At 25.8% G+C, this 23,897-nt stretch overlaps 2 protein-coding genes across 6 annotated transcripts; one reads left to right on the top strand and one right to left on the bottom strand.

Moving 5' to 3' along the window:
• Positions 1-1,671: 1,671 nt before the first annotated feature.
• Positions 1,672-16,892, bottom strand: LOC134826890 (bestrophin-4). Of its 5 annotated transcripts, none has more exons than XM_063843272.1 (7): positions 16,785-16,892; positions 15,110-15,478; positions 6,932-7,039; positions 6,249-6,420; positions 4,484-4,746; positions 3,769-4,420; positions 1,672-2,780 (listed from the first exon to the last, which is right to left on the bottom strand). In XM_063843272.1, exons 2-7 carry the CDS (start codon positions 15,178-15,180, stop codon positions 2,016-2,018), a joined length of 2,031 nt encoding a protein of 676 aa, XP_063699342.1. In that variant the 5' UTR covers positions 15,181-15,478; positions 16,785-16,892; the 3' UTR covers positions 1,672-2,015. The 5 variants fall into 5 exon arrangements, with proteins under 5 accessions (XP_063699342.1, XP_063695461.1, XP_063707208.1 ...); XM_063839391.1 differs by having other exon boundaries at positions 3,853-4,420; XM_063851138.1 differs by having other exon boundaries at positions 16,753-16,800.
• Positions 16,893-17,839: 947 nt separating this feature from the next.
• LOC134836982 (large ribosomal subunit protein bL21m) lies at positions 17,840-18,632 on the top strand. Its single transcript, XM_063852283.1, has 2 exons — positions 17,840-17,966; positions 18,033-18,632. The coding sequence occupies exons 1-2, from the start codon at positions 17,918-17,920 to the stop codon at positions 18,539-18,541; spliced, it is 558 nt and encodes a 185-aa protein (XP_063708353.1). The 5' UTR covers positions 17,840-17,917; the 3' UTR covers positions 18,542-18,632.
• The last annotated feature ends 5,265 nt before the right edge of the window (positions 18,633-23,897 follow it).

Raw genomic sequence — 23,897 nt, 5'->3', positions numbered from 1 at the left:
AAAGGATTATTTTTCACGTTTGCTCATTCACCTAGTCGCACACATATTTTTTTCATAATAAAAAAAAATATTCAATCGTAAAATGATTTTACACGCAACTTTTAGTGGAAAAACTATGCAATTGACGGCAAACGAAAAAAAAAGAATGTACGACACACAAAAACTCATTTAATGAATACGCAAACACCTTTTATTGCGATTGTTATTGTTATTATGAATGTTTTTTGTTTGCTACAATGTAGCAATGTCATGGCAAGAAAAAAAGTACGGAGGAGCTTTCGCATGTAGAAAGGACTTGATGTTCATGCTTAAATTAGGTACATTATGTTTTGGCGTTTGTTTTGTGTCGGTATTCCTTTTCCATGCTCAAACATACGTTTTTAGTATTTTTTTTTTGTATAATAAAAAGGGAGAAAATTTTTTGACGACGCGACGTGGCATGAAAATGAGACTCGTGCAGGGAGATTTTTTTTTGTTTTGTTTTGTGGAGTTAATAAATGATGCTTAATCTAGTTTTCTTAAGGGAAAATGAACTTTTTTTGTTTAAATTTTTTATTACGGACAGACAAAACAAAAATTTTAATTTTTAATTTATTTAAAGAAATGTTCAAAATAAATTTTCAAAACAAAAAATAATTTTAGAGGTGATTTATATTGCAAAAGGTTAAGGTAAAGGTCTTAAATGAATAAATTTTGTTAAAAATGTGTAAAAACTTAAAATATGGGAAAACAAAAGAAACATTGTGATAATTTTCGTTTTATGTGTTAATTTTTTATTTTCAAGATTTTTATTAAAATTCTTTTTAAAAAATAAAGAGGTATCTGAATATCCTTTTTTAACGAATTTTATCTAAAAAGTTCATTCAAATAAAAAAAAATTATTGGAAATTTAACATGGGATGGTATTCAAAATTTAAGGCGTTGCCTTATTTTAACGATTTTTAATGAAAAATGTAATTTTTGAGTAAATTAAGCTTTTTTCTGTAAAATTTTTAATAAATTATTTGTTTAAATAAATTTAAAATATAGATTTTTAAAAAATGTTTGATTTTTTTATACAAAAACTCCCATATTCACCTATAATTTGTCAATTTGTCACGATAAAAAAATAATTCATTAGAATAACATTTTAATTAAATAAAATTCAGCTAAATTTAATAAATAAAATCAAATTAAATTCGCTCAATTAATAAAAAAAAATTATTAAAAATAAGTAAAAAAAAAAAATTAAAAAAAAAATAAAAATTAATTTTAAATTTTATTTTTTTTTTTATAATTTAATTAATTATTTTTTTACAAATTTTTAAGGAAATATTTTTTTTTAATTTTAAAAATAAAAAATTAATTTTAAAAATAAATTTTAATTTTTTCGTAATTTACTAAAGTTACAAAAAACTTTAATAATTTTTTTTTTATTTGAAAAAAAAAAATAAATTTTGATTATCTTGAAAGCTCTTAAGTTTCATTTATTTATTATTAATATTTTTTTTTGTTAATTTATTTAATTGAATAATTCATAATAAAAATATTACCATAAATGAAAAATTATAAAATATTTTCCTTATTAAAAAAAAATAAATCCTAATTTATACTTACTTTTTTTCATAAAAATTAAAGAAAATTTTTAATATTTTTTAAGAAAAAGATAACTTTATTTTAGAGTAACTCCAAGTTTCGTTAATTAATTAATTAATTATTAAAAATATCTATATAATCAGTAACATTTTGTCTCTTTCGTTTTTTTGTGTGATTTGATTCTTAAAATTTTATTTTGTGCTTTTTTATTAGAAAAATACTGTTTTAGATACAAGATTCTTAATTTTTTTTTTTATTACAAAATTCGAATTTTAAAGGCGCTCTTTTTTTCTTACATCTAATAGCAGCGACAAAAATTAACAAAAAAAAGTCTAATCAGGTATAAAATTAACGTGCTGCCTTGAAACAGCGTCATCCTCCTCTTCGTAAGGATAATTAACGTAAAACGAGGCCGATCTAACATTCTGGTACAAGCTCGATCATAACTGAGTATCGCCGCCGCCTGCTGATTTGTCTTGTTGTTGTTGTTGTTGTTCAGCTGTCATATCGGCAGCCAAAGTATGGAGATTTTCCAGCAGCAAATCCGTGTCTAGCTGTTGTTCGGGATGCGGAATTGCGGGTTGCGTGCTGATTGTTCGCGCAAGTAACTCTTGTTGCCGCTCGAGACGTTCTTGTTCGCGCTTCGCTTTGAGTAACTCGAACTCGTCAACGGGCAAATTGTAGTCTAATTCTCCTCCTTCGCCTCGACTGTCGCCCTGATCGACATCTTTGTGCGACGGAACACTCGAGGGAACGCCCAAAAGAGCATCGACACCGCCTTTGGGCAGCATCGCTTCCATCGGGATGTTGTTGGAGACGGAACGAGTATATTCGACGGGAACTTCTGGCGGTGGCTGGAATATGCTTTGAACGTTGGGACGCGGTTCGTGTCCTTTTGTCGACGTAATTGTCATTTGTTCGTCAACTTCTTCGATTACTTGGTCGGTGATGCGAACACTTCCCGCTGGATGGGAGATTTGGCGATGCGTGAGACTCGCACTGCTTGCGGAGCCGGGCAGTTTTGTGGGAGCTTCGGGCGTTGTGACGTTCGTGCGACTTTCATCGCGACTCAGGAAACGTTTGAGGGCAGAAGCGACAGTATTGACGCGAGACATGGTGCCTGCGATGCTGTGCATGCTGTTGGAGGATCCGGAGGTTGTTCTGTGACGGGTCGCGGAGAAGTGAATGCCGCTCGTATTGTCATCCTGTGTTGGAAAAAAAGGAAAAAATTGTTAAACAATGAAGAATTTTTAGAGAAAAAGTTCAAAAACTACTTTGAAAAGTGATCAAAAATGTAAAGTTAAATTCTGAAGAAAATTTTTACTTAAAAAAATTTTATTGAAAGATTTATATAAAATTTCATCATGAATTTTTGACTTAAAAAAAATATTTAAACTTAAGTTTCATGATAATATGTAAAAATCAATTTAAGATTTTCTAATGTTTTAAATTAAGTATTGGGAAAATATCATAAATTATTTTTAAAAAAGTTATTCAATTTATTTTCTAATAAAATTTAATTAATTTAAATTCAATTAAATTTGACATTAATTGTTTAAAATTCTAAAAATTATTTTTTTCATATTTTTTGAAAAAATTTTCAAGAAAAAATTAAAATTTATTTTTATTTAAATAAATTTTAATTAATAAAATAAATTATTTAAAAAATTTAAATTATTTTTAAATTAAAATTTTAATAAATATTATTTTTAAAAATTAATAAAAAATTAAAAAAAAAAATTATTAATAAAGAAAATTAAAATTATTTTTTTTTATGTAAAAAAAGTTTTTTAATTAACATTAAAAAAAATTTATATTCAAATAAAATTATTTTTCAAATAAATTTTTTAAATTAAGAAAAATTAAAATTTAATATTTTTATTAAATTATTAAAATAAATTCTTATTGATTTTAACTTAATTTTTTTTCAGAATTGATAAATTTCTTTACATTTTTGCTCACTTTTGAACATTTAAAAAAGAAGTTAGTGACAGAAAAAGAAAGATTCAGTGTGTGTAGTTTGTGTGTTTCATAAAAAAAGTGCTAAATAGCTCCGAAAATTTTTTGCTAAATTTAGACAGAAAATTAATTAAATTTTCCTCCATCACCAATTAACCGTGATTTATTAGTCAATTCGAAAGCTTCCCGTTACCAAGCTTCAAGAGAGAGAAAAAAAACTGAAAAAATATTGACCTCCTCGCCCTTTTCATTGCCATCCACTATTTCTCCTTCTTTTTCTGGGAATCTGTAAATAACACTATTAGAAGTTTTACCGACCATATCTTCGAGGCGATTTGTTGATTGTGACACCGGAATAACCTCCGCCTGCTTCTTCTTCACTTCAATATTCGTGGTTGACGGTTGCGGTTCTTGCTCCTTATTTTGCACGGAAGCCACGGTATACGGCAGTTGCGTGGGGAAGACTTCGTCCCAATATTGATCCTTCAGCAGTTCGGGATGCTCGTGATGCATTTCATCAACAATTAAGTACGACACTTGCAAGTTACGATCGACCATCCAATTCACCTCGAAATCGTCGTCGTCTTCGCCGAAAGGATTGATCAGCTGCTCAGCCACTTTCAACCATCCCATGTAGAAGAAAAATTCAAGCGTTGTGAAAATCGGGAAGTAATTATCGACAATGTTGTAAACGCCTTCTTCGATTTTCTTGTTTTCGACCCATTGTTGCCCGAGAATTGATGTGACGAAATACGAGTAAATTGCGAGAGTTACTACTTGCGTGTAGACAAGAGGAACACTGATGGTATCGTAACTGATGAGTAAACCACATTGACCACGGAATTTATTTAATTCGTCAATTATTGTCTTTACAGCAAAATCATCTCTGAAAAAAAATATTTTTTCAATGAAATTTTTTAAAAAATAAAAATTAAAATTTTTTTTGTACCTTATTCTGCCTTCCTTTCGAGCGCGTGTTATGATACTTGCAGCCCACACAATTGGCAACCAATGCTTTGAGTGACGCGGAAATTTTTCATTCAAGTCATCCATGATACTTTTTTCGTTTTCATTGAGAAGACCGGCTTCTATCAGATGATCCAATGTTGGGAAACGTTTTTTCACGCGCGGTGAGATATTTGTGAAGACCATTGTGAGACAAAGGCAAACGTAGCGCATTACGGTACGACGCATCACACGTCCTCGTTCATCCTGAAAAAGAGAAAAAAATAATAAAATATTAATTTTAATAATTGAAAAAAAAATAAATAAAAAAAAACTAATTTAAAAATTTTAAATTTTTTTTAATTCGAGAAATTTTGAATGAAAATTTTTAAACATTTTCAATAAATATTTAGTAATTATTTTTAATTTTAATAATTTTTTAATCATAAAAAAATAATTTAAAAATATTTAATTTAGAATTTTCATGAATACTTGATTTTACTTTAAATTTTTTGTTAGAATAAAGTGATTTGAATTAATAAAAAAATTTTAAAAATTTAACTCTGAAGATTTTTTTAAATGGAAAAAATAGAATAAAATTTTTTTGAATAATTTAATTAATAACGTTTTATTTATTTAATTTTAATAAATTTAATGTATTTTTTTAAATATTTTAATTAATATTTATTAATTTAATTTTGAAAAATAAAAAAAAATATTTAAATATTAAAAAATTTAATTTATTTGACAATTTTATGAAAAAAAAAAATCATTTTTTTTATACCTAATTGAAAAAAAAAATAGGTATGATAAAATATGAAAAAATTTTCAAATTACATTGGTGAAACTAAAAAATCAAATTTTTTTCATTCAAAATGCTCACTGGGTCAAAAATTTAAAAATATGCAGCGGGTTGAAAATTAATTTTAAAAATTTCAATGAAATGAAAATTTTTAAAAATATTCATTGGGGCAAAATATTAAAATGTGTTCTCTGTCAAAAGAATCATTTTCTAATTTTACCCCAATGCACATTAAAAAATTCCATCCTAATGCAAATTTTGAAATTTTTCCGTATATTATTTTGAAATGTAATAAAAATTAAAGATCAAGTTCATCTCTCAAGTACGAAAGGCATGCAACAAGAACCAATGACACAAATAAATTATCCAATCATCATCATCTCAATAAAATTATGTAAGATGAAATGACATGACACGACAATCAGCAGCTTATAATCTTCTGAGAAATGTATTCAAACATGCTCGACACGAAAATAAACAGCGCGTTTCGTTAATATTTATTATTATTATATTACGGTGTGTGTATGGATGATGAATCAAACAAATCGTTTACGACAAAGGGGACATATCAAAAATTAACGTCTAGCCAATCTGGCACCGAAAGTGATTTTTTTTCGCTATTTCGTGAGTTGATTCTTTAACAAACGTATCGCAAATAATGAATTCCGCTCAAGAATGATAACAAATTGTCTGGCAGGCACGACACCTGTTTAACATTCTCACGCCAATTTCCATGAAAAAAAAATTGTTGGGGGTGAAAATTCTTGATAATTTCTTGAAATTTCATGTTTCGAGTTGAATGACCCAGTTGAACTATTAAATTATGATTTTTTTTCGGAAATGCCCCATTCATAAAAATTATTGCATACTTTCTCCTTTAATACTATATTTGCATCTGTTGTCAAGGTTCTTGGCAAAATTTCAAAAAATGAAAGAAAATTACAAGACAAACAAATTTTTAGCTTACTTGTCCGTGAATGTTTGTGCTCACAAAGACGGCAATCGGATCGGGCCACGGAATGCTCGTGTATTGACCCCACCAACGGTTCATCACAATGCTAACGTAGAAACCGAGCACGAAGGATAGCGGAATTTGGTTTGTATATACATGACAATATTTTACAATTGCCTCAAAGATTCTGAAAAAAAAATAATTTTTTAATTATTTTTTTTTAATTTAAAAAAATAATTACATATAAGAATAAAAATAATAATAAGAATTAATTAATAATTAAAATTATTTTAATTTAATATAAAAAATAATTTTAATAAAAATTAAAAATTAAATTTAAAATAATAAAATTTAAAAAGAGTTAAAAATTAAAATTCAATAAAAAAAAATTATTAAAAATTTAATAAAAATATTAAATTTTATTTTGAACAATATTTTTATTTAAATATAAAAAAATAATTAAAAAAATAAATTAAATTTAAATTTAATAAATTGAAATAAAACAATTAATAATTTAAAAAAATATTAAAAATTAATTATCAATAAAATAATAATATTCATTAAAATGATTAAAAAATTATTAAATAAAAATTTTAAATTATTAAATAATTTTTTTTATTAAAAAATTCAATTTAATTTAAAAAAACAATTTTATTTAAAAAAAAATAAATTTTTAACAAAAAAAAGTAAATACAAACCTTTTCTCATCAGGATTTAAAAATTTGTAGGTAATATTGAGGGAGTAATACAGAAACAGGAAGCAAGTTAAATCCAGCCATACTAATTTGTAAATGCTGCCACGCCATCTGAAAAAGAAAGAAAAAAATTATTTAAATTAATATTTTCTTTTAACTTTTTTATCTTATTAAAGACGAGATTGTCACTCACAATTCTATTAATAAACAAATTCACAACAATAAAATTATAAGCAAGGCATAATTTTTTCGCATCAACCATCAAATTAGCATTTCACGATACACATTTGTGCGGCAAGTAATGTGCGGTGTGAATAAATTTAATTCAACGACAGAGACGACGATCGATTTTTATGACTTGCCAGAAGTCCAAAACATGCAAAAAAAACTCGAGTTGAAGGTCACAAGTTTCAAAACAAAATTTCCACGAAAAAATGCTGAATAAGAGGGATTTCTAAAACAATAAATTACAAAAAGTTGGTTGAAAAAAGTATGAATGGAAAATAATTTGTTTGAGTATTTACTCAAGAGAATTTTAATTGGCAGACCTGACATTTAACAAGCAATGCTTGTCTGTAATGGTGTAATAATAATAAATAAGCATGTGAATATTAATAATAACGAACGATTTAATGTAATTAGAGGGCATTGACTAGACTAACTATTAATAAACATATGCACGACAATTTTCGTCAATCAAATTATTTTTTTATCGATAAGGGGCTTTCGAAGTAAGTTTTTATTTTTAGTTTTTTTTTCAGTATTAAAATGACAATAAAAAATAATAAAAATTAAAAAAATAAAATTAAAAATTAATATTTTTTTAATTTTTAATAATTTTTTATTAATTTTTTTTATTTTTTTTATTAACCCTAAAAATTAAATTAAATTAAATTATTTATTATAATTTATTTTTATTTTTTTTTATTTTAATTTATTATTATTTATTTTTTTAATTTTGTTAATTTAATATTAATCTTTTATTATTTTTTTATAATTTTTTTTATAAAATTAAAAATATTAAAAATTATTATTTTTTTAAAAATTATTTATTCAATTTTAAAATAACAATTACTTAAAGCTAATTAATATTTTTTAAATTTAAAAGAGATATTAATTTTTTTAAGCTAAATTTTGCAAAACGTAAAATGAAAATTTTTTAGTTAATTAGGTATAATTAATTATTTAATTTAATTTTTTATTGAATAATTAATCATTTTTAATTTTTTAATAATTTTTATCAATTTTACTTAATTTAAAGTGAAATTTTTAAATATTTTTTTTTATGAAAAATTTTTTCTTATAAATTTTTATTTTTTTTTCTTAATTTTTTATTTTATTTTTAAATTTTTTTTAATAAAAATTTAAATAAAATGGAGTAAGAAAAAAAAATATCTTAAACATGTTGTAAAAATTTCGAATTTTGTAAAAATCGTTCATTAAAATTATTTTCTTTGAAAAAAATTATTTCAGAAAACCCGTGTCAAATGCGTTGAAGTTGTCATAATTTCACAACAATTAATTTTCAACAACACGAGCGCCATAAAAACAAATCTAACGTCACCAAATCCAAATGCTAATAACGGAAGCTCTAACTTGGTAACATGTCTCTACGTTAATTTTTACTGCTTATTATTCCACTATTTACTCTCCTCAACCTGATTGTTTGACATTTTTGTACAAACACGCAAAATTGCTCCATTACACTCCTTCTCTATAATAATAAATAGCGCCAGCAATTATTTAATTTTTGTATTTTGGGGAAAACTGAAAGCAATGAACTCTGTCATCGTCATATATCATAAGCACACGGCGTATGAAGGTCAATGCCAAGCTGTTTAAGATAATTGATTTTGACGTGAGTTACACTCATGCTTGTACTTGTTTGTTTACACATGAAACAGTATCTTTAATATGATAATTTATTGACACATTTTGATATAATATACCTCCCTTCGTGATTTTTACACCGAAACTCGTAAATACTTTGGGATCAAATAGTGCTTGATAAGAGCTACTAACTCCATGCGGAAGTTTTTTGATATTAACATGAAACAGTATCTTTAATATGATAATTTATTGTCTTGTATGAAACCTGATTTTTTGATTCTTGAGCTTTAAATTGATTTTTCGCATGTTTTGAGTTGTTTAATCGAATTTACGTGTATGGAGTGTCTTACTGAAATTTTCTCAGCTTTCTGATGGTGCTATCGGTTTTACCGTAACTTTATGAGAATATCACTTCAGATTCAACGGAAATAATGTGAACTGAATTTTAATTTTTCGCTGAAATGATTCATTGATCTTTGCGACGACGACGGAACAATTGTCGCCATTCAGTTAATTACTTACATAAATGTCATTTGTCAGGGAAAAAAAACGAGAAAATGTGATAAAAATTAGCAGAATTATGAGTTTCATCGCTTCAATTAACAGAGAAACACGAAACCGGCCTTCAAGTAAACGAGTAAAACGAGCCCGTTTGTCACAGATAACAATAAATTTATTACAAGTCATGTGCACAAAAATCTTAAAACTGGAGAGTCTTGACATTAAATTTTTTTTTCAGTGATCGTTAAATTGACTTTTGAGATGCAACAACATAAAAACGACAATTAGGACACTTATGATGCACAAAAAAAGTCGAAGAGCTCCCATTTTTCTTTCTTCTTTCGTGGGCTTTGTAAGTCCAACTGCTGAACAATTCATTTGAGCTGATGATCGTACGAAAAAAGGCTCCAAAGAAATATATGGGTCAGAATGGAACTTTCGAAGAAATTGTCGAAGATTTTTCTTAACGTCTCCAAACTCATCCTGTAACTCGATCGAGTCGTTGCTAAAGATCATAAACGCATAGTCTGTTCCATACCACGAATGAATAAACCAAGCATTGTTACTAATGTTAAAAATCTCCACAGTACTACTTAATTTCGGAAAATCAATATTCAATAGGGAAATATAAACAGCGTGCTTAAGTTTGAAAGAACTCCAATGTTTCTCGCCATTTGATGAGTGACATGAAATTTCAACAGATTCTATTTTGTCATTAGCACAAGTTATGGAGGCTCTTAGTTGGTTCGCAGCTGCATTAATTCCAAATAAACTACCTTCATGGGCTCCTGAAGATTGAAAAGGACGTGAAGCGATGATTTTCCAAACAGGTGAGTTGCATGCCAAATCTTTTGATGTTGGGTTTTGGGCAAAAATAGAAGATACCAAAGTTAAGGCATAACATATTGATTTTTTCATGGATTTTGTTGTTATTTCGAAGAAAGTTGAATAATAACTGATGACATGTAGCGTAAAAAAGGCAATCATAGAGACTAATTTTGGATTAATGATTTTCTAACAGCTCTTTAACCCTTTTTGAGAGGCTTTGTAATTTATGTGTTACATTTTTCACAATTCTTGAGTATATCAGTATTGAATTTTATCATTTTGTCTTGAGTCTTTCTGATGTTTGGATTGTTTCTCACTTCATTTTTAAAAACCAAAAAGGGTTTTTTTTAGATTTTAGTAGGTTCATAGGAAATTTGATTATTTCTATTTATTTTATTAGTCTTCAAGAACCTTAATTCTATTCCAAAAACTAACTGCAATGTCTGCAAAGGGTTAAGTACTAACGATGTTTGAATATTAAAATTAACTATCAACATCGTTTTCATAACTTGAGTAAAAGAGGTTCCCCCCAATAAAATTAGGTCCTCCAATGAACTTTTAATTTTTTTTTGATATAAAAATTTTTTTGCTCTACTTTGCGTGACTTTAAACCATTCCGAGTTCTTTTTATAAAATCAGAGTGAGTTTCTTTTTGTTAGAAAATTGTGTTGCAACATCACTTTACTTTTACTGATAATTTGTAACAAAAGTTATTCAACTTTTCCTTAATAGCTCTCAGTCCTTTGAACTGTCTCGCTTGATATTTCAACTTCTCCTTCTCCAACTTTATTTCCTTTCTTTTTAATGCTTATAAAAGCTTTCACCACGCAAATGAAAATAAAAGCCACAATGAATGTTACCACTCCTATAATGACCTTGATTCCTAATTCAGATCTTTGCTTCTTCTCCCTTTCATCTGGTATTTTTGTTCCGACTGTTAATCTTTCAGCATCGCACTTATTAACTTGACCTCTTACCCTAAAGGATATGTAATCGACTCTACGTGAACTTGTACGTCTTTCTGCAATATCTGTCGAAATTTTGTTCAAAATTTGTTTGTTAATGGAATCTTCTTTGCTGAAAACAAGACATCCTCCGATAATTTCACCGTATAATACATACAGAAACCAATATTTGTCATTGATTTTTCCGAAATAAGCACCTTGATCGTTATCTGCTTGGTCGGTAATTTTCTTAAAACCTATATCAAAATCCATTGTCAATTGCTCAAAACGTACAAAGAAATCATTTTCATATTCTCCTATATGATCTCTGCAGTATATCTGTATTTTAGTTAAAGTTTTATTAACACAATCAGTTGCTACTGATAAACTACTTTTAGATGCATCAGTATCGAATATATTTTCTGGATACGGTGGATTATTTAACGGAATAGATGCCACTATTTTCCAAACTTGAGAACTACAGATGGTAATTGATATGTTGTTACTTTTAGCAAAAGTGCACAAAATTAAAGAGAATAAAATTATAAGAGATTTTTCCATTTTTTTGGTCAATTCGTGATGAAAACAGTTTAATAACTGACGAAATATGCCATTAAAAGTTTTGTTTTAATCAATTTTGTCTCATGCTATTGATTTGAAACTCCAACAGTGATTTCATTAAGCTTACGAAACTTTTTGAAAATGATGCAACCCACGACAAATAAACAAAAACTACTTAAAATTATTCCAATTGTCAATTTTACCAAAAATAACTTTCTTTGGGTTTCGTATTTAATTGAAGCTTTTGTACCTTTCGTCAAACCCACTTCATCACAATTTTTATTGCCTGGCTTTCGAACGAAAATTGGCTGGAGAAATTTTAAATTTTTACTGAAATCTTCCCTCAAGACTTGAAGAATTATTTTTTCAACATTTTGAACTTCTTCCTTTTTAATTGAAGTCTCATTTTTGAAGACGATCAATCCAATCTCGGAAGTATGCCAACAAAATAAATACCAGATGTTGTCATTTAACTGTCCAATGTAAGCTGGATTTGCTGAAGCTGTATGCTCAACGAATTTCAGATTTTGAATCACAATGGGATTCATTGATTGATTCAAAAAAATAAAATTTTCAGATAATGATCTACAGGAAATTTGAAGATGATTAATTTTCATATTTGAGCTATAAGAAGAACAATTCACGGTTGCCATTAAGTGATTCTTTTGCGCATCCAAGTCAAAAAAATTCATTGGATAATGATTTGAAATTGGATCATGGTCTTTTCCTGCAAATTTATCAAGAGTTGTGGATGCTACAATATTCCAACTTGGTTGACTGCAAGCAACGTTTAGCGCCTTTTGAATTCCTTCCAAGTTCAAAGTTTCTATTGAAATGATCAAACAAAGCATTAAGAAGAAGGCAGTTTTGAAAGTCATGATTCTGTCAAAGTTGCACGAAAACTGTGAAAATGTTCCATATTAAAGGTTGATGAGTAGCTTAATCTGTCTGAAAAGTTTTTCGAAAAATTTTTTAAACTATTCTTTGATTTGACTTTAATTGTTTCTCATTTCAATCGAGTTGTCTGTGTTCTCTTTGTTTCTTTTGATAATGTTTATATGAAAAAAACCATAAATAAAGACTCCCAAAATAAATGTTACAAATACTCCAACCACTATTAATGCGAAATTCCGTTTAGCTTTCCATACTTTTCCTTTTTTAGTTCCATACTTCAATGCAAATTCATCGCATTGTTGAGTGTCATTTTTTCTCGTCTTTAATATTTTTAAGGAGAACTTCATGTCACTTTTAATTTTATCTTGGATCATATCAAAATCGTATTGCGATTCCTTGCCAAAAACTAAAAGTCCTGTTGTATTGAAATCATGACCATACCAAAGTTCTTCGTTGATGTAACCAATGAAAAATTTATTTGAAACTTTAACCGTCTTCAATTCTACCAATAATGTATTATCCAAACGCATTTCAAAAGTATTCTTAAACATAGAGTTGCAATGAATTGTTATGTTCAACACAGTTCCATTAAAGCACTCAGTGATGGCTTTTAATGGACTAGCAGAAGCATCTAAATCAAAGATGAACTCTGGATAAGGTTTGATATTCAAAGGAAGCGAAGCTACAATATTCCATTCTGGCAAAGAACAAGCCAAGTTGAATACTTTTTGCGACAAAGTTTCAGCTTTAGTTGGACGAAACTTTAAAAAATTGTATAAAAATATTACTGAAAAATATTTTTTGATAGTTTTCAACTTGAAAATCATTTTTTTACTAATCGACTACGTTTGTTAATATTGTTGTTCAACTAATCAGTTGTAAAATTGAGGAGAAACGTAAGCAGTTTGAAAAGTTTTTGGATAAGCTATTAATACTCATCCTATAACTCGGCTTTGGTTGCTTCTCATCTCCATCGAGCTCACAGGCTTAATTTTCCTCTTTTTCAGACTTTTTATTAATCCATATAGCAAAATTACTATAGTTATAGCTAATATTATTCCAACCACTAAAACGACAAATTTCTTTTTGCTTTCTCTTTCTTTTAAAAATTTTCCAACTTTAGATCCATTTTTCAAAGCAAATTCATCACATTGATCTGTTCCATTTTTTCTAAATTTTAGATCCTTAGATATTTGTGAATTACCCAAACCTTTTTTTAAGTTCTCTGCGATCATTTTAACGTTATAATCCAATTTTTTGCCAAAAACTAAAATCATAACGATATCTGTATTATAATGTTCATATCCATACCAAATATCATTGTTAATTAAACCAACGGAGAACATATTAGTAGATTGAGGAAAGTTCTCGTTTGAAACTGTTAGATAGCGATTGTTATTATTTACGAAGCCAAAATGAAAGGTATTATTGTATTGCGAATTGCATTGAATTGTAATTTTTTGCAAGATTCCCAAGGAACATTCAACGATGGCCTTTAATTTACTATTAGAAGCATCCAAGTCAAAGATGTATTCGGGATAAGGTTTGATATCGAAGGGTCTTGAAGCTATGATGTTCCATTCTGATCTCCGATCGAAACAAATTATTTTGAAGGCTTTTTGCATTTCATTGGTTTTATCAATATAACCTGAAGAGATTTTGTAAAAATTAAATGAAAATGTTAATAAAATCCATTTTTTAAGTGTTTTTAGCTTGAAATTCATATTGTCACTGCTTAATATTTAACATTGCTTAGAATTTTGTCTGCGACTAATACTTTTTAAGTTTACTTAAGACAATTATTATTATTTTTTGTTTTTAGAAAATGGAATGGTTGATTTATTTTGTCTGTCTCGTGTCTGAAATTTCACTCATGAATGACTTTGACTTGTAAAAAAATGTCCATAGTTTTAAGAAAGAGCTTTGTTTTAAAGAAATTTAAAGTTTTAAAATTAATATTAATTTCAAAAACTAAAATTATGTGACAAAAATTCAATTAATTTTTTTTTCTCCTTTAATTTTTTCTCAAAAAATTTTTTAAAATAAATTCAAAAAAAATTAAAAAAATCTTATCTTCAACTTTTTTAAAAATCAACAGATAATTAATTCTATGAACAACAAAAGCTTGCATGTTCTTTAAAATTTTATTACAAAATAATCATCTGAATATTTTGTCTTTTCATACAAAAAACAACAAACTTGACTCTGATGCATTGCATAACGTTGAACAACAAAAATTACTGATAACGCGTGATAACAAAGAACTTTTTTTCTTCAGTAGAAACTGAACAGAACCATACATTTGAAAAGGTCACGTGCTTTGATAACATTCTTATATACAACGACTTTCTTAAACTTTAATAAGTAAATTATTATTTCTTATCTTAGACTTGTCTGCAATTAACTACTTGGGACTAAATTTTAGTACAATTTCGATCTTGAAATATTTTCTGATATGTAAAAGTGACTCATAAATTGATGATCAAAAACGCCGCCTACTAATCGCGCTACAAAATCTCGTTATCAACGTTAGATGATGATTCAAAAAATATGACGCTTGTTTGTTTACAAAACCATAAATCTATTCAATTAAGACCAATGTACGAAAAAATGAATCACTTACCTGAACAAAAGTTTTAAAAAGCATCCAAATCCTTTACAGGTTGCTACTTGTGCTGTGTATGTTATCGTCATTTTTTTTGTTTAATTTATTAAAAATATTTTTTTTTTTTATAAAAACTACCAATCACAATTTTCACAGGAATCGGTTTTAAAGCACTTTTTCATGACAAAAACACTTAAATTTTTATTTTTCAAGGACTTTTTTGGACACAATAAATTAAATAAAAATTGCTACGAAAATCATTGAATTTTTGTTATAACATTTAACGTCCTTTTAATGTCTTTTTGCACACCGAAAAATCGTTCGCAATGCAGATACTCCTTTTTGTATGTCACTGTTGTTGTTGCTGTTGTTGTACCTTTCATCAAACTATAAACACATAAAATACACAAAAAATTAAATCGATATTCATTTAACGAAATTCAAACGACGAATCCAAGAAAAAAGCATTCTAACTTCGGTTTCTCTTATCTCATGATTTTTATGTGTCTGTTTCACTAACAAAAGTCATCTTCTTTTTATTTTTTTTTCGTACAGGTTTCTATGGAATGTTCGAAAGAACATTAAAAAACTGGTTTTTATTCTTATATAATTGGATGCAACACGCCGAGTCAAAATTTATAATGGGTTAAAAAAATCAGAAAGTATAAAATTTTTGATACGAAACGCGAAAAAGGTATAAGAATGGAAAAAATTGAATCCCAAATAATTTTTGTACATTAAATGTACATTGAGGAAGTTCAAGGTTACTCAACCAGAAGACGGGGAATACCGATATTATGTTTCTTTTTCATTGACGTAAATTTTTTATAATTTTTTATGATTCACTAAATTTTCTTTTGGACAGTAAATTGAATGAATCACTTCAAATTTTGATTTATTTAAATAATTCACTCGATTTTTTATTAAATATTTATTTTTTAAACGCAAGACTTTTTTCCATTGTTTGTTTGTTATTATTTTATAAATATTTTATTTGTATGTTGGCGTTTTTTTTTCTTTTCAGGTACCGTTAGTTATATATAACTTATTATAATGATATACTTGGCTCTATATAACTAAAGAACTTTCGGTATCTTAAAGCGATTTTTGTTTAAACCGTAAATTATTGTTGAACATGAAGAACATTTTTGAAAAGTTATTGAGGTGAAACCTCTTTATTTGTATTTTTGTATTATTTCACATGTATAAAAATTCAAAAATTAACATATGCATGTCATTCTGTGCAACTTGTTCTACTTGAAATTCTTGAAAAATTGTAGAAATTTGCCTATAAATGCGATTTACTGCCTCCAAGTCGCGACATGTCGTGTCAATGTCGATTCCACGATGATGATATGTTGTTCTTAATGGCACCATATATAACATTAACAATAATTATAAAAATTATAAATGCTATATGTGGTGCTAAAAGTTACGATATCTCGTCATTTAATACTTTTTTTTTGTTTGTTCTGTCGTAATAACTCAATATTTGTATATCAATACACATCATGACTCTTTTTTTTATTTATATTTTTCAATTAATGTTCTTCATATTCATATATAATTTCAGTTTTATACAAGTTCTGTAGATTCTCTCGTTCATCTCTACCGAAGCGCGTTAGAATGCTTTTTTATACTCTTCTTGGATAATTTTATACAAACAAAATAAATATTAAATGTTTGAACGCACGTCTACTTCATTCAACTGAACATCGCGAACTGAAGAGTTACTTTAATACCATTGCAGATTGCGGTCGTGTCTCGTGTGTGAATCAGCTGTTGATTTAATTGTGTATGTTTTATTGTTTGTATTTTTTCATGTTTTGGTATTTATTTTTAATGATTTTTTTAACTTTATTTAAAATAATAAATTTTTCGATTTTTTTAATTAAATTATTTTTAACTTTTTAAATAAACTTTTATTTTTTTTTAATTTTTGGAAACAATTCACTTGGTAAACAAACAATTTGAGATGTTGCGGAAGAATTTTTGTATGTGTGTGTGTGTACATGTCAAATTTAGTTCAACTATTCTCCGCTAGATTTATGGCGATAATCATCAAGCATGTTACAAATTTTTAAATTTTTAAAATTTTTTAAATTTATTTACTTAAAATTTATTAAAAATTAATTTTATTAATTAACATTACATAACTTTATTTGTCAGAATTTTCATACAATCAATTCTTAATTAATTTAATTAATTAACATTTATTTAATTTATTTTAATTAATAAAATTTTATTAATTTTTTTTTTTAATATTTTTTTTTATTTTTTTTATATAATTAAATTTTTATTCATGAATTAATTAAAATATTAAATTAATTAATTAATTTTATTTTTAAACTAAGAAAAAAGGAAAAAAAATAAATTTTAAAAATAAATAAATTTAATAATTAATGATATAATACTATTTATTAATTAAATTATTTTTTAAAATTAAAAATTATGTTTTTTCTTAGTTTTAAAAATAAAATTAAAAAAAATAAAATAAAAAAATATTTTAATTTTTTTAAATTAAATTAATTAATTATTTTTTTAATTAAAAATAATTTTTTTCTTAATTTAAAAAATAAAATAAATTCAATTTTTTAATTGAATTAATAATTTATAAATTAAAATATTATTTTAGAATAATTTTCAACTTTTTATTGAATATTTAATTTTTTTCAGATTTAACGAAATTTGTTGAACGGGAAACCACTTTATTCACATCATTCATGAACGATCCCGCTGTCAAATGAAAAAATAACAACAAAACTTCATAACATGCATGTTTTGTAATTTTTCACTTTCAATCTTTCATTAAATTAAGCAACAAAAATGCTTTTCCGCCAACTTTTCAACATTTCAAAACAACTACCGACACTTGGTAAGTAAAAATTTCTCATTTTTTCTCAAAATTTTCTTTTAAAACTCAAAATATTCACCATTTTAGGTCGCTTTTCCGTCGTCACACGTACTTTTGCGACAGACAGCTCCGTCGTTACTCAAGATTTCACAAAACATGTCGAAGCCTCAAAAAAAGTCTTGAAAAACATCGAGACCCTAACCGCCAAGGAAAACGAAGGTCGCTTATTTGCCATCGTACATTTGCTTGGAAAACAATTTAAAGTGACTGACGGCGACATAATTCTGCTGGAAGGTTATTGGGCACCGAATATCGGGGACAAAATTCGCATCGATAAAGTTTTGTTGGCGGGCGGCAAGGATTTCACTCTTATTGGAACACCTTTAGTAAAACCCGGGTTGGTTGATGTACAGGCAACAGTTATCGAGAAGACCTTAACTCACACAAAAACGAATTTTAAGAAGAAAAAGACGCGACAATACATGAGAATAAATTTCGTGCGGAACCAAAATACGATGGTTCGGATTAACTCGATCACGCTAAAAGGTCAGATGGCGGATCTGGAGAAGGAAAGTCGGATTGAGAGGGTGTTCTAAAAAAAAAATCGGCGATTATTAATTAGATGCAAAATATAGAAAAATAGTAAAAAAAATGATTTTTTTTATTCAATGGAATGCTCGTGAATGGAAATCAATTTATTATTAATAACACAACCATATCCGTAAATGCACGGCATTCAATGCAAAAATTTCTGTTTATTTTATTATTTATTCAAATTAATACAGAAAGCATTAACGTGCGTACATTACTTGTCTCTGTCGAGAAACACCTTCCCACGCATCTTCCATTTAAGGTTTAAAACTTACAACAACTTTATTTTTTTCTTCTCCATCTAGGCATTCGATGAAAAAAAGAGAGAAAAACGTGTAAAGGCGTTATTTTTTTGCTAGTTTTTTATCGTTTTCGAACACCGTTTGGATTTATTTGGTTCACAATTTGGTGCCTAATGGCAGGCAATTCAAAGGTAAGTCGTCCAAAACGCTAATTCGGTAAAAAGTAACAAAATTTAGTTCAATATGGGCTTGAATAAATGGATGTGAATACATTAAAATATAATAAAATTAAAATTGTGTGCCTTATTAATACGTCGTTGTCCGAAAAAAAAACTATTTTAAAAAAATATTTCAATTTAGTGTTAAAGTTAAAAAAGGAAAAATATCATTTAAGTCTCTCTTTACGTGTCTTCAAGTCAAACGACACAGACAACTACTCTCAAAAGGTGGCATACTTGAAGGCTTCACATTTAAATCGTTTCGTGGGTGGATGTTTTTTTTACTCGCTCGCACAGGTTTTTATTTAGAATACGTGTTTCGCAATTAAAATAGATAATTGAGTGACATGCATTCCTTTTTTAAAATTATTTCAAGTCTCTTCCACGGATTTAACGGTTTTTTCGATCCACGTGGGGTAAAAAAATCTAAACTAACTTTTTTTTTCAATTTTTATGATAAAAAAATAAAATTGTTGTAAATAAAATGACATTTAGGCTTAAAAATCAATCGTCGGGTGTAATTAAGCGTAAAAAGTTGGTAGCCCACGCATGCAAGTTACGCTCAACTGAAAAAGTATTTCGTAAAATTTATTCAAGTACCTACCGATTTTGAACCACATTTGCAAATCCGTGTCTCTCTGTTATGGGCACAATCACATTTCTGCCTTTTATAATGCCAGATAAAAATGAAGAAAATAATAACAATGAACGAAAATGTATGGTATGTATAACTTACTTTTTTTTCCTTATTCATTCCAGTGTTTAATGCATGTTTAGAAGAAAAATGATTCAGTGTTTGTTGTTTTCAGTCGATAAATGGCAATGGTTAACCTATTAGTGCATGATGTTTTTTTAGTTAACCATTTATTTTATTTTTTATAAAAAATTAATTTTACAAGAATTAATAAATTTAATAAAAAAAAACTAAAAAATTTAATAAAATTAAAAAATAATAAAAAAAAAATAAAAAAATTTTAAAAAAATATTTAAATAATAATTTTTTAAATTAATAAATTTTTCTAAAAATTAAAAAGTTAATAAATGTTAAATTATTTTTTTTTAAGAAATTAAATAAAAAAAATTAATTAAAAAAATTTTAATAAAAAAAATAATTAAATTAATTATATTAAATTAATTAAATTAAATTAATTAAATTAAATTAATTAATTAAAAAAATTAAAATGTTAATAAATGTTTAATTATTTTTTTTAAATTGTCATGTTGTCATTGAAAAAATTATCATAAACAATTTTAAAAAATTCAATAAAATAAATTAAGTAAAAAAAATTGTAAAAAAAATTAAAAAATATTTTTTTTTAAATGATAAAAATAATTAAGAAATTCTGAAACCCGTTTTTATGAAATTTATTTAAATCAGATTTTCAATCTTACTTTATGAGGTAAAATTTGAATCAAAAATACACGTTTAAATAAATTTAAAAAAAAAAATCAAACTTTTTCATTTAAAATTTAAAAAAATATATATTTATTTATTGTGTTGTTATATTTTTAAATTTTTGAAAAATTCACTAAATAAAGTAAAAATAGATATAAATAAAAATAAAAAATTCACAAAATATGCTAAAATTTATTAGAAATTTCATTTAAAATTTAAATTAATATTAAATAAATATAATTATTTTAATAAAATATTTTATTTATTTAGTAAATTTATTTTATTTAAAAAAAATTAAAAATTTAAAATATTTAGTTTTTTTTATTAATTTTTAAAAACATACCTTTTAACATTTAGTAAATTTATTTTATTTAAAAAAAATTAAAAATTTAAAATATTTAGATTTTTTTATTAATTTTTAAAAACATACTTATCATTTATTTTTTTTTTGAAGTAAATTAAATTTTTAGAAAAATTATTCAATTTATTTTTTAAAAATTATTTTTGTTTTAAACTTTTTTTCGCATTAAACTCTTAAATCTCTTTCCATCAACAGGTTGACACAAAATTTTTGCGTAGATCATTATAACAAGTACACAGGTTACAACTTATACACTGTCAGCATTGCTTTATACGAAAAAAATATAACAACGTTAATAAAAAAGAATGTTCAAATAATATCGATACAAAAATATAAAAATGTTGAATGAATATGGTATAAAAGATGGCTAAAGGCATATTATTTGACACCAACGCACTCGTGTGCTGCTGTTGTTGTTTAAAAACCTCTTGTAGACAGCCACACGCGAATATGTGATTGTACCTTACATGCCGAGATAAATTTCTGAGACAGTCACCTTAACTAGTGTAATTTGAGGTTTCAGCTGATTAAGTCGCGAAAATTCAATAATGGACCGTGATTTTATTTTTTTTTACGTTAAACATTAAAATTAATAAAATTAATAAATAAAAAAATATTAAAGTCGTTCATGCCCCGCAGTCAGAACTAATTAAAAAATAATTTTTATTTAAATTTTCTGTGAAATATGATACGAATTTGAGAAATATATGTGATAAAATACGTCGAAAAAAAGACATTAAATCTGTGGATACAAAAAAAAAACAAAAAACGCATTTAAAACATTTCTGTTGCCGACTTAATGAGTAAGACAGTAAAAATGATGAAGTAACACCGCACTGCCAGTAATATAATTATTCCTAAAATAAATTTAAAATCAAGACATTTTTACGAGAACTGTTTACTTTGTAGTTGTAAAATTAAAAAAAAAAGAAAATAAAACAGTGAGAGACTTTTTGTGCCCTGAGAAAATTAATTTGGGTTATACTGCAATTACAACAACAACAACAAATAAAATAAAAAAAAAATATATAAAAAATAAAAAAGGATGGATAAACATAACTTACAGGTTAGTATAATGCTCAAAGCATGAACCGCGGCGGCGAACATGTTTCCGTTAATTAAAACACCTGTAACATAAAACAGTGGCGATTAATTTTTTTTAATGATCTCTTTTTATCACTTACTTACTTTTCAAAATTATTATTATACTTCTTGTGTTTCAAGACCTTTCAAAAAAAAAAAAGGGAAAGTTTTTTGCGATTATTCTGGATCGATGAATTTTATGAGAAAAGATAACCTTTTTTAAGAATACCGTAAAGTAGATAATTCTAATAGAAAAAAATCGTTTTATTAACGAAAATAAGTTTTAATTATTTTAGTAATTTTTAAATTAATTTAATTAATTAAAAAAACAAATAAAAATTAATAAAAAAATATATAAAAATTAATAAAAAATTAATTAAATTAAATTAAATATTTTAACTATTATTTTAAAAAATTTTAGTTTTTTTAACCAAATTATGATTTTTTTTTAAATATTTTCAATTATATAAAACTATTACAAAAATTTGTTCTAAATTTGCTAAATTTATTCTAAATATTTAAAAAAAATATTTAATTAATTAATTAATTTTATTTTATTTAATTACTGAAAAATTTTCAAAGAATAAATCGTAAAATAATAATTTCTATAATGATGATTTGTATAATTTTTTTAATGATAAAAAATAATAAAAAATTAAAAATAATTTTTTAATTTTTTTTAAAAATTTTTAATTTATTTAATTTAATTAATTAATTAAAATAATTAAATTTAATAATTTTCAAACCGAAAAATTTTCAAAGAATAAATCGTAAAACAATAATTTCTATAATGATGATTTGTATAATTTTTTTAATGATAAAAAATAAAAACAAATATAAAAAATTATAGAAAATAATTGTTTTAATTTTTTTTAAATTTTCGTTAATTAAAATAAAGTTAATTAATTAATTAAAATAATTAAATTTAATAATTTTAAATTTAATTTTAAAAAATAAATTTATGAAAAATAATAATTAATGGAGGTAACGGAAATTTTCCATTAGAATTATCTACATTACGGTAATTGCCAAGTTTTCCCGTTAGACTTTGATTAAATTACATTTTAATTGTCTTGGAGCGTCAAGTAATTTGTTAAAATAAGAAAAGTTGGTAAACTCCCAAACCACTTGACCAACAAAAAACTCTTGCCTGACCTTTTTTTGCAAATGTTCAAACAAAATTTTCTTACCAATTTCAAAGGATATAATTGATTGAATGCTCTTTTCCTTCCATTAACTCGTCGTGCACTGCTATTTATAACTTTCCTGAAAAAAAAAACTTTTTTTTTCACGTAAGATAATTTGCACGATGCCATGCCTTGTAGCGATGAATAATACATCAAAACATTTCCTTGCTACATTTCCATTTGAATTTACGTAAATTTTACACAAAAACGAAAATATCTCTCGATTGCTTTTTAAGTTGAATAAATAAATAAATCAACGACACACACAAGCACACAAATGGAAAAGTCTTTTGACCAAATTAGGCAATAATCTCATGTTTCTCTCATCATACACACGAACAGAAAAAAACAACAAAAATATTGTTTGTGCATGCGGCATATGTGAATTTTGTGTTCTGAAAAATTTCGTAGTAAGACAAAAATACACAAATTTTCAGGTTCCAAATTAAGAATTCAAAAAGTCATATCAACACACATGTCGAGACGTATTTTTGTGACTTTCGGTAGTAATAAAATGTTCACAAATATCTTCGAGTGTTTGCTCAAACAAAATGTATAAATTTCTCATCAACATCATCATCATCATGATCAACAAAAACTCATCTCAGGAGAGCGCCAAATACAGTGTAACACACGCGAGAAGTGAAAATTGAATTTTGCCTCGCGTCGTAGCGAGTATTTATAATTTAATCTCCCTAAAATACAATATCTCCAATGTGGGTGTTATGAGCCAGTTAGGTGTCTGTGTGCGGCAGAACGGCAGCCTATATTCAGATTTAAAAAAAGATTTTTCATGAAAATTTCTATGATGCAATACGTTGTTGTTTACAAGTGTGTGCGAGAAGGAAAAATTGAATGAAAACAATCGTTGAAG

This window comes from Culicoides brevitarsis, chromosome 1 (genome assembly GCF_036172545.1).
Source record: "Culicoides brevitarsis isolate CSIRO-B50_1 chromosome 1, AGI_CSIRO_Cbre_v1, whole genome shotgun sequence".
NCBI lineage: Eukaryota > Metazoa > Arthropoda > Insecta > Diptera > Ceratopogonidae > Culicoides > Culicoides brevitarsis.
Note: the sequence above shows the minus strand (reverse complement) of the source record. Positions and strands in the feature narration are given on the sequence as shown.